The sequence below is a fragment of the Strix aluco genome, chromosome 1 (genome assembly GCF_031877795.1).
Source record: "Strix aluco isolate bStrAlu1 chromosome 1, bStrAlu1.hap1, whole genome shotgun sequence".
NCBI classification, from domain to species: Eukaryota; Metazoa; Chordata; class Aves; order Strigiformes; family Strigidae; genus Strix; species Strix aluco.
In genome coordinates, this window is record NC_133931.1 from 37,493,057 (window position 1) to 37,505,487 (window position 12,431).

The 12,431-nt window shown below is 37.0% G+C and overlaps 1 protein-coding gene across 1 annotated transcript in view; it reads right to left on the bottom strand.

The window, feature by feature from the left end:
• Positions 1-1,665: 1,665 nt before the first annotated feature.
• PREX2 (phosphatidylinositol-3,4,5-trisphosphate dependent Rac exchange factor 2) overlaps positions 1,666-12,431 on the bottom strand; it is a 187,488-nt gene continuing 176,722 nt past the window's right edge. The window contains exons 40-41 of the mRNA XM_074817673.1: positions 11,046-11,113; positions 1,666-6,998 (exon numbers count right to left, since the gene is read on the bottom strand). Of these exons, the coding sequence (XP_074673774.1) occupies positions 6,953-6,998; positions 11,046-11,113 (114 nt within the window). The 3' untranslated portion in view covers positions 1,666-6,952. The remainder of the gene's footprint in view (positions 6,999-11,045; positions 11,114-12,431) is intronic.

Below are 12,431 nucleotides of genomic sequence, written 5' to 3' on the forward strand. Positions count from 1 at the left end.
CAGACATTTATTAATTTCCCACAATGTACTAACTGCATACACATAACTGACTAAATGTATAAAAAATTATGGCAACCGATATAGTATGCCTTGTGTTACCTAATGGTAATAAGGAAAAAGAGAAAAAAAGAAGAGAAGAGAGATAGAGGCAGAAATAGAGATCACGGGCCCAGGTTCCTATGTCGGTCCCACCAATGATAGTTCAAGGATGCATCTGTCTTCTTCACTTCTTCTCTTTTGCCCCTCCTCAATTTATAGACACTTTCCTTGGGTCCCTCCTCTAGGTCAACCTACTTATCTATGTATCACATGTATGGGGAGGGGTAGGGTGCTTCATGGGATGATGTAACTAGCATGATCTTGTTAATCTTCATTAGCATATGCAGGGATGTCAACTTTAATATGCATTTCATGGATGATGAAGCAAAGGTCATTCACCAGACAAATGGCCCTTGAAACTCTACAAGATGCACCAGAGCAGAACCGTCCTGTCTTCACAGGGCTCCCTCCTCCAGCTGCATCCTGTGCTATCCAGGCAGCCTTATCAGCTCCAAACTCCACACTATCTATCCCGTGACTATAGTTTCATTACTTGCAAGTGTTTGAGACATTCCTTGGCTCAGAGGGCCTCTGCTCTCCCCCACCCCTTACCTCTTTCTCAGGCTGTTTTTCTCAGTCCTTGTTTCTTGCAGGCCTGTCTCTCTCAGGCCGTGTTTCAGGGAATTACAAGTTGTCTCTCACAAAGAGCAAGCTGTATTTGAAATCAGCTGGTCACGTCTGCTTCTCTGAAATTCCATGCTGCCTTCCTTCACAAAATTATGGAGAGAGGAACACTTAGGACAGAAGAAAAACAAAAATAAGTAATCTATCTTTTGAAGACCAGTTATCCAGAAATACTTTCATCCTCACTCTCCTCCCTGCTAGCAGAAGATGGAAAACAAAAGGGATTTTACAAAACCATTATAGATGCTTTTGGTCCTGCTTCCACTGTTCCTCTTGGTCTTGACCACAACAGCCACGTAGAAATTGGAACTTCCTTCATAGAGAGACAACTGCCCAGCGAGGTCTAATATTTCATCAGCTTTCAGTCTTATGAAAGAAACATTCAGTGCAACTCCTCAAACCCCTGACATCCCAACGGCAGCTAGGAACTAGCTCCCAATCCCTCTAAAGGATCAGTTCTTTATAGGTGTTTTTTTAGCACAGGGACTGAAACATTCCATGTCATGATCATCAGATTATCCTTGTGCACAGCAGTAAACTGATGATGACCACTTCACACTTCAGTCTTCAGACAAGGGAATGCCAGAAACGGTGGATGGTTTGGACCTTCGTTGGGCAGTAATGGTGCCATGGGACCAGAAAGGGATTTTCACACCTGTGTCTTTTCCAGCCTTCAGAAACTACAGCTGCACAAAGCCAGGGACTACTGCTCACGCAGGTTTCAGTTTTCCACCGGTTATAAAGATATACTTTAATTGTCAGCAATGAACCTCGATTGGGCCTGGGTTCTCATAAGAGATTCTTATTATAAACATTTATTTCTAGAACTTTAATTTTTGTTCTCCTACAGCAGAATTGCTACAGCAGCCATGCTGAAAAGGTTAAAGACCCCCAACTCCCTTCCCCCCCCAACTTTTTGCTTACAAATAAAGAGATCTGCAGTTGCCATATTATGAATGGTTTTATTGCTGTCTGACATTTTGTAATACATTGTTACCATTCCAGTCTTTAATATGTAGACTAAAAAAATAAACCAGGGATCTAAAAGTACACAGTATTAGTTTAACCCATAATCAATATAGCAACTCATCCAAAGTATGCTACACAGGCACTTTACAAAAAAAAAAGGAAAAGTAATTAAAATCCATGTTTCAAGGATATTTACCATTAAATTCCAAAGGTTACTTCTAACAAACTCAACTAGCCACAGAGCTGCTAGTTCAACTGTTTTCAAACAAAAGCTCACTGAAAGATTCTGTGTATGGCTGTACTTACACATAATATTTCAAAGCAGTAATGCTCTCTTGTGCTTAATGAGACGTTACAAACAATATATTCTTCATTTGAAAAATGTGTGCAATACTCAAGGCAGAAATTAAGTTCATTTTTAAAGTGTAACACAAGTATAACCAAATACGTACACTATATACAGGGTGTTAAAAAGTTAATAAGGCTGCTTAGTCTTTTAAATCTGGCGCATGGTACAGACAGGACACACCCCCACAAAAGATGTGGATATTTCCATGGAAGTCCAAATCTAAGTACTTGCAGAAATGTCCCAGCTACTTTGAACAATCTATTGGACTTCCAAACTGAAGCAGAAGTTACTCCTAAAGTAGTTCCACTCTAGCCATATAGGATTTCTAGCATGGAGATGTTATTTCTGGAGAAGAACATAAGAAATGACTACTTGATTGGCCTCTGCACAATCTGAAATTTCTTGCCTGTGTTAACACCTGCATGACTGTGCATGCTGTATATTCATTTATACATACATAACAAGAAAACATAAATCCACGTCTTCTAGCAGGAAAAGGTAAACATTCCTAATAATACATTTTCTTTAGGAAAACTTGATAGATATATACAGTATGTAAAAAGAAAAAAACTACACAATTGTCAGCATACAAAAATATGAGTTCAGTATCTTTTTATACTTCAAAACCTAATGATGAAAAATCCAGGTATCCTGAGACAGGTATGTACTGTGCATCTAATTTACCACTGTCAGTGTACTGCTGGAGTACAATTAGAAAAGCACTACCTGCATTTATCAACAAGTACAGAGATAAAATACATAAGGCAATACATTAGCTTCAGAAACTCTCCTCTCTTCATAATGTTAAACAAAAATGGTGCAAAATATGCATAAAATGCTGGCAGACATATCTATGATGTAGCTGTAAAGTAAAGAGCATGGAACAATATGTATATCTACTACAGTTACTGATTTCACAATTTAAATGAAAATAAATGAAAGATACTTTCCTTTTTTGAGTATCATGCTTAACCACGATGTGTATACTCACATACAGGCAATTGTCTTATATATACACTACATCTGACAATGAAGTAATAAAACAAAAAAATCACTGTTTGCTTGTGAATTTCTCTGGGTAAAAACAGATCAATAAAACCGGTTCATCTTTTTTCCATTAGGGGATTCTAACAAATGAAATGAAGTATGATTACTATAAATCCTCACCAACTTAAGTTTAATTGGTTTGGCTCTAAAACAGTAGAAGAGCACTTCTGACCACTATTGACTGCATTAAAACAAATAAAAACCAACCCAAAAACCTGACGCATTTGTTAAAACTCAGTGAAAGCTATCTAAAAAGCCACTGAAGATTACAAATCTCTCAGTGGACATAAAATTGCCTAGTTGGTTCAGCTGATAGCAGGAATATTTACTTTAAAATGGATCCCTAAACACAAAAATGTTTGACATTTAGAAACTGGAATATATACATTTTGGTATTTGTTTACATTTACAATTTAGAAGGAAAGTGTTACGAAATACTTAATTTGGGGAACTAGACTGAATCAATGCTAATTTCATAAAGACTCTTTAGCATCCTATTACTCATAGATGATGGTTACAAAGATAGGTCATCAGCTTTACCTTAAAATCAAAATGTTTTCTCCAAGCACAAACCCTATGGCAATTTAGCTGTTCCTTGGCTCTTAATGCTCCCTTTCCCAGCTGTTAAATCTCCTATACATCCCCCCTAGACTACCACTGAATCATGGTAGTCAGTATTTGGTAATGTATGTCTCTACATCCTTGAATTTACTCCCAGAAGAATTACACTTGTCTTGGATGAAAAGTAAAAATTACATACAGGACGCTTTCCCTAAACCAGTACAAGACATTGTCGTAAAAACAGGCTGCATAATCTCTTGCTGTAGAAGCAAAGATTTAACAAGCTATGGGTATTACAGTTCTTGTAAATCATCGCTCTTGGTCATCTCTTCTTGTCATCTGTAAGTCTAAAAATTTACGAGAGGATAAACATAGTGTGATGAGAATGGATTATTTTTTTTACTCTGCAAGTGCACCTTGCACAAGGAACAAATATAACCTCTACATATACTAAACAAGATAAATAGCTTTAATAATGAACATAAGTAAATTTATAATTTAAGAATGGGCTTCCTAAAGGTCCATCTAAGTGATTAGAAGCCAGATGTGTTAGAATGTGCAGTGTGCTCTGAAAACAGAGGGACAAGAAAAGCAGTTTGAAAAGCTGCACAATGTTTCAAGCAAACACTGGTTTTTGAAAGAAATTTTGAGAAATCAGGCACCCACTTTTCATACAGTCAGTGGGACATTTATGCCCAATTTCCTCTGGAAATCCTACTTCCACATGCTACCTGTAATCCCAGAAAACCAGGGCTTGTTTCTCAGCCCCTTTGATACCAGGCTAAATAGATACTTTATTTTGCAGTAATTCACCAATGAAGCTCATAGTGCTGAATAAGTTTTTGAAAACTGCCTCTAGAAGGGTGAAAAAAAGAATAAGGAACCAAAAATTAGAGACAGAAAAAAGAGGTCAAGATTTCTGATACACACTCATGAAACAATAGCCAAAGAATCTGGTCCAGTGACTGGCTCATAACTATTTGTTCCTTGGCATTTAGAAATGTCTCTTACCCCCTGCTTTCAACAACAAAATGAATTCAACAATTATCGTATTATACAGGGAGACTATTCTGGCATATCTGCATTCCCACCATTTTAATGCGATAAAAAAAAAGCGATGACTAGTTACAATAATGTGCATGCATGCAACAGATTTTGTCCTCTAGGTTACTTTATATTACACAGGATTAGCAGCTGACTTGCCTTGTAGTAAAAAACCAAAACTCATATGGGCACACAGGAAGATGGGAGCTCACAGCAGGGGCTGAAACTGGCATCATCCTTGACTTGAGGAGGTTATGGCTTCTCTGTACTACTGATGTCTGAACAAGCAGAAACTGAAACATTTTTGGAACTTTTGCCTGGAGTGGGAATTACCCTAGTCAATACTGCCTCTCTGAATAAAACACATCCAAAAGTATGAGATCCTGACTAGAATAGCAACTGTAGATATCATATCTTATGTAGAAGCATTAGGTCATACTAGACAAAAAGAGTAAGTTTCTAAAGAGTAAAACTTTGTTTTCTGGTTTTGTTTGGGTTTTTTTAATCAAAAAAGATTATAGTCCCACAGCTTCCAGTAACTATGAAAGAGTGTAAACTTCAAAGCACAAAGGCACAATTGTTACTGAAGTGTTCATTATTGCATGTCTTTGTCACAGTTTAAGGCAAACATTCTATATTTAAGGTTGGACCAGTAATTGATATGACTACATAAATATATACATATTGAAACTCACATATATGCGGAGACATATATATCTGTGGATATATAAAAATATTTATTTTCTTAGCAAAGTTAAAGTCTGTGTAAAAACATTAAGAATACTGAAAAAGGTAGGAGCTCTAATTCCTCCTTTGGAGAAAAGTAACAAGTCCCCTAGATATCCTATATAAAAAACACTCTCTGCAAGAGTACAGATCATTTTGACTTCTCATTTCATTGTGGATTAATATATTTGTTGAAGATTTCATAAATAATTAGATAATATGCAACAACTATGTTGCAAGGTTTGATTCCTACAACATAACTATAGGCTGCTGTTGTACAAAAAATAAATTTTATTCAGACAGTGTATGTCCTGCTCTGATAGAATGCATAGCTACTGCTACAAGTAGAACTATTTCAGAATATAGTTTTTGTTTTAATGTGTTTGCACATGAAACCTCATTTGGGGGCATTTTCTCTGAAAATTCTTTGGCTAAAGAACAGCCAAATGCAGATACAATTTTCCTCGGGCCTTCTAAATACTCGATACAGTTTCAAAATAGATCTATAACAAATATCACTCTAAAGAACTGAAATGCTATACAAAACAATTCTGACAAAATACGGGAAATGGTAGCATAAAACTTCAAACACCCAAATTATGCTTCAACTTAAACCACAGACATTTCCAGTTAAATATAACAATATTGCCTCATCCTCACCTTATGCAGATTTGCTAGTATAGTACTATACAAGAATATACACAAGTCTGGAAAACTCTGAAATGCAGAGGCACAAGAACGTAGAACAACCATTAGACAGAGTCTGAAATTTACTCTGACTATGAATGAAGACCAGACTTACCCTTTTTCTCCTTCATTATAATGGCAACTGAAAAAGGGCAAAACTTCACTTCATATGCCATATAGGTACTCCTTCTAAAGGAGCATGACAACGGACTGCCTAAGACATGGCTGAGTTTACTGATTACAAGCACACGTTCACAGTAGCAGTCTGTCTGCAGCCATTAAACACCATTCTGAGATGAGTTTTCCATCTTTAAACCTCACTTATCATTGAAACAGTAATGTCATTCTTCTGAGAAATTATGATGGCAACAGGAAAAAAGGGATTATCAGTGCAAAGGGCCCCATATGAAGTGCATGCTCACTATCAAGCCTAGTTTACCCAGGCTTTTATTCCTTCCACAAGAACACATTCTGTATAGTGTACAAGTCAAGTCACTGTCTCTGAATAAGACATTTGCTTCCAAGATGCTGGTTATACCTATCGTGTGGCTGAACAAGACACATCAAATGAATCTGATTCCAGTGTAAAATTCCCAAGGAAGACTCCTGTTCTACTAGTGTAAGGCTGGAGTGCGCAGAGTCCAGAAACGCCTTTTGGAAGTCATTTTTCAATGCCAATAGAGAGTATTTAGGGTGTTTCTTTCTTTATCCTGAGTAAAGGTGTTTTTTTTTTTTTTTTAATTTATCAAAGCCCCGGGCGTATACTGCTATAGTGCAGCTAGATTTTGTCATATAGTCCCAGTATCCTAAAGGCCGTTATTGGATTCTTTTCTGGAACAGTTCTCCTCATTCTTCTCCAACAGGTGGTGGTGGCTGGCATAGCTTGTATAGTCTGACAATGACAAAAAACAAAGCAATTGTTATTCCGACAGCTTGGTCATTATTGAAATGGGTAAATTTAAGGAACACAAACTAAATCTAAGTCTTCCTGCACTGCAAAACAAGAGGTACTGAATTCCATTTAACAACATTGATATAAAACCAGTAAAATCTTATTCATAAGCATAAACGTTTACATTGAAAGTGGTATCATTAAAACACACATCTATAAGCAATATTATAAAGACATTCCAGTTTAGTCAAGTTTTCATATTTCTTCACTGAAGACCCCATTCTGGAGAAAGCAGTCTTCACTAATCCAATTACGAGTTGTTGCTCTGAATTTCTAAATCAGAAAAGCTGCTTGGTGAATACAATTTCCTCCATTTTTGTTTTGCTTTGGCACAGTCAGACCTCACTCTTAACACAGTTCCCTATAAAACTGATGCTGTTTGAAGAACTTAAGACAGATGTCAGACATGTGACACGCCAGCATGAAGATTTTAAACTCTCTCCCCAACCTGTTTCTACATGTATGAAGTCAAGACCAGTAAGATTTGGTTCAAATTACTACCTCAGTACAGACTGAAATAGCCAATCCTTCATTTATAAAGGCTTTTGAACTTCTGTTAAACTCTTTTGCATGGACTTGGTTATTAGCAAGTGTTTGAAACTTTACCCTAATGTTAGCAATACTGAAAATAAATGGCAATTATTCTGACCTCAGGATCTCTGTTCTGTAAGTATCCAGCATACAGTACCTCCCCTGCAACCACAGCAATTAGAATCAGCAATAGACATGATCTCATTTGGAGATCACATATTTTCCTTAGGGAAAGTGTATCACTGAAGGAATAGCAATGAGAAGAGACCAAGTATGGCATGGGAAGGAGAAAAAGCATCAGAAGCCAAAAATGAAAAGACAGCGACACAGCATGTGCATTAATACTTAACATGAAGAATCTCTGATGTTGAAATATCAAAGCAACAGAAATAGCAGGTTTGGTAGGTCTGGCACAGGCAGGGTGGTGAATCGTCCAGTGGCTTGGGGGCCACGGATATTTAACATGCTTAGGGTATCTGAGTTTTCCAAGTATATTTTTCAAATTTGCCTATTAAACATCACATTCATTTATACGACTCATTTTTAATTATCATAAATTTTAAAAACATACATCAACACAGAAAATAGAAATCTGTACATGTGGCTGGGCTCCACAAACAATTCAAGGTCAATGGGCTGGTGCCTTATTGGCATGATACGCTGCTACTGAAATTATGTGAGGTACATTATGTATGGCTGCCCCCACGAGTATTGAAAGCCTCTTCAACATCTACGCACATCTTGTCAGAAAAAGCATCCTGTGGCTATGCAAGAGCAGGGCAGGATAGCTGCTGTTCTCTGATTTCAGTTCCCTTAGGAGTTAAAACCCATGGGACACTGACAACACCAATGGCTGTGGGCTAAATAACTTTCCTCTGAATCTCACTGGAAGTCATTATCAAGCAGTATTGTTTCTGGATGATAAGAACAGGGAGCATCAGTTCTGTCAGCCAAACAGCAATTGCAAACCTGCTTTCAAACCTCCACCATAACGTGTTCTGAAGATCATTGGGCTCTTCCACACTGTCCTCTGGCAGATTCAGAAACGTGATCATTTAAGGTCACATTGTGCAGACACCAATGTGTTTATTAGGAGCCATATATAAGCCAATACACAGATATCTCATATTAGTATACCAATGAGAGAATAAGATGGTCTGATCTTTATACAGCCAAGTATGCAGAGAAAAATAAACAGGGGTTATTTGTGTTATATGGTGTGTTATTTGTGTTATGGAGTGATAAAGCAGCAATATTCAAAGCTGGCAAAAGACAAATAAAATTACTGTCAGAATCTCATCTAAGTAATTGCAGTGGGGTTAGTTCTTGATGATGTTTTAGTAAATCTAATTTCTATGGTACAATGTGCAGAAAAGCTCAGCCCCAAGTACCAAAGTCTGTGTATTCTTCAGGTTAAAATGGTAATCATTGAGATTACTTGTCTTCAGAGCAAGTGATATAGTAGAATTCTGAAGCAAACTAACAAGGCTGCACAAATCCCTAAGGAGCTATAGCGCTGAAGATGGTATAGAGTGGAAACAGCCTGTTCTGGGTCAATATATATGGAACAACTATTTGAGATGGTACAAGCAGATCAGCTGAGAAAAGACAGAAAACAGTGGCAACTGCAGAGAACTGAGAACACTGTCAAGGGACGTTAAATGGAAACAAATTTAATGGTAAAATTCTTTTCAAGGCAAAGAACTGTGAACCCACATACATCAAAACCTATACATCAGAAGTATCACTCCTGCTGATGACTATTCTGACTTAATGCAACTTACCTCTCTAATGGTACACCAAACGCCCCAAACTGAGGTCAATGAGATACTTCTGTGACATTGCTGTTGCTGCTGACTGGCAAGCATGCTGGATGCATCTGTCTATTCTGTGTTCTAGGAGCTATCTCATAATTTTTCTTCAGCTTTTCATTGCTATGTTGTGGGAGTGTCAACTGGAAAGAGGTGATCTTTTCTCAGATGATGCAAATCCAAAAATGTCTCATGGCTAAGTTTTTCTTTTTAAGAACTTAGATTTTTCCTTTATCACAAAAGCTCTGAATCTAGATACATGCTCTGTCATTTAGTGGTGGGAAAAGTTTGGTTTGCAACAATTCTTTGGCTGTCTCCAGAATTATGTCATGAAGGAGGAGTCCATTTAAGGCCAAAACCATACTGTTCAAAATATTAAAAGGCTTCTCACAGCTTTTACTGTAACAAAGTGTTATTTTACTGCCTTAGGTTCCCACAGTGCAAGACAGTTGGTCAAGCAATTTTGGCCCTGTGTTGCCTCTAAACTAATCATTACCGTGAGAACAGATGCCCTTATCTGCTAAGGGCCATGATTCTATTGCTGATGGGTTTACTCCAGAATCAGTACTGCTGTTGGATATTACTTAATCTTCTTTATGGGGCATGCAAGATGCATATATGCTCCAACAAATGCTGTTACTCAGCAACTGAACAGCAGCTGCTGCTCAGATTTACTCATACCTTGTACACTTAAGGTACACTCCTTTTCTAGAATCAGATCGAGCACAGGCATGAAATAAAGTGCAGTGATTTGGTATAAACAAATTATGAGCAGTAGCCTGATTCCCTACTGGGAGAAACTGGGACACCTGAGAAAAGGGGAGCAAATTGCTTAAGAAAACATTCCTGAATATTAGTGGTCAGAACCCAGAGGACATCTCTCTGTGAGGCTACGGATAGCACGTGTTCTTTCACATGGTTACTTCCATCAGGTATTACTAATTCCCCGTTTCCCTACTGAAATTTAAACACCACAGTGGGTCTGTTATGTGATCCATGTTATCTGTTTAGCTCATTCAATGTGTTATCATTCATCAACAAAAACCATTATGTTTTAAATTGGTAAAAGAAATTTAAATTAGAGCTGGATTAATAAAACCTCTTTAAAGTAAAATTAAGAACATAGCTGTTTGGTTATTTTCATTTATAAGTACTGTGCTTGCTAAGAAACATTTCAGGTACCTGCAACCCATCACAGCATTAAAAAGCTGGATGTTTCAGAAAGAGACAAAGAAAGATGACATCATCTCTAAAAGCAACTAGAACATGATTTTGCCGAGATACTGCAGTACAGTATTTCATTAAAATAGGGTTATGGATGTAGTTATGAATATTTCCCCCAAACCACTAAACATCGCAAGTGATGAAGGACTTACTCCAGTGTTTTCACAATTAACATGAACTAGGTTTCATTTTTCAAAAATGGGCTTGTTTTGAAGTGGTCCATAGCCTGAACTTCTGCAAGTAATTATTTTAAGTAAAATTGTATGGCTAAGAATATAACTGAGTTTATGTATGTTAAAAGCCAAAACTTACCACTTAGTGCACAATACAGTCAATGTTTACTGTTAGATTTTAAGCAGCCAGGACAGAATTTGCCACAAACTAGACAAAATCATGGTCCAGGACACAAACAATCACTTACCTTGGCACAGACTGTGGTGTTCGATCCCTCACTCCTAAATTCTTGGCTGTATTTTGTACTCTCGCACCCTGTGAAAGAAAAACAACAGTTTTGCTTAATTTATTTCAACACAAGCTAGAAGGTTTTCTGAGCTTTCTAGATGAACATAACTATTGATTACAATTAATACGTATGCTCCATGTCCCGAAACAACTCTCCTCTTCTAAGGTGAGGAACAATTTAAAGCAGTACATTAATTCTCAACTTAGAGAAATATGCAGAAAAGAGACAAAATATTTTATCTTTTCACTTGTCATCAAATAAATGCCTATCTTACTAACATAAAACACTTCATAAAAAATTAACATTTAAGGTTTAAAACAAGCCTAACACATCTTATTCCAACGTGTTTGATTTCTGTCACTACTCTTTGTAGAAGGCATTGATAACAAAGTTCTCTTCTCAAATGTCACTTATTTCCTTTTGAACAAACAAATATTACAGATTATTCCCTATAAGTAGCTTTCGAGTTAAATCTAGAAAAATGGCCTAAACTGAGGCACCACAGTAGGATTAGAAAAATGCAGGTGCTGATCTTCCTTTATAATCACAGAATCACAAAAAAAGTCAGGTTGGAAGGGACCTCCCGAGATTGTTTAGTCCCAACACCCCTGCTTAAAGCAGGGTCAACTAGAAAAGCTGGTATCTCTGTACCTCAGTTGATCCTTTGAAAAACAATAATGGAAGTACTCTTGTCTCACTGACTCACCCAGTAGGGAGGAAGTTGATAACAACATGCATAATGTTCATATACTATGACAGTGAAAAATGCAGACTCTTCTGCAAACAAACTAGCTTAGACATATGAAAGAACTCAGTAGAATTTGTTTTTAAATGATGTGGTCTTTTAAAGTGCAGTTTTATTAATGTAAAATAGTCATCAAAGAAACATCTGTTAGATTTACAGTCTCTTTAAGTTTTCTAATATTTTAAAGGAGATGGAAACTACTTGTTCTGTCTATAATACATACACTGACTCTCCCTTTATTTCTCCTTCTGTACTACCTAAATTCAGGACAAAATAACAGAGAACAAAAATATATAATCTCAGAATTCTTATAGTGAGATCTTAGAGTGGTGTGAAACATCAAAGATAATTTACATTCCAAACAGGGCTGCAATGGCAGCTGTATATGATGTAAAAATGAGGTATAATCATTGATTCAATACGTAGAATAAGACTAGAACTTGCATTTGACTGAAATCTGGTACCCAGGCAACTGAGAAGGTATTAGTTCACTGTTATGGGCTCAAAGAAAACATGAAAAAGGCTGGCTGGCTGCACACAGGTAGGTTCTCAGAGTTTATGTAAATCCACACATGCCACAAAAAATACTGTGTCCTTAC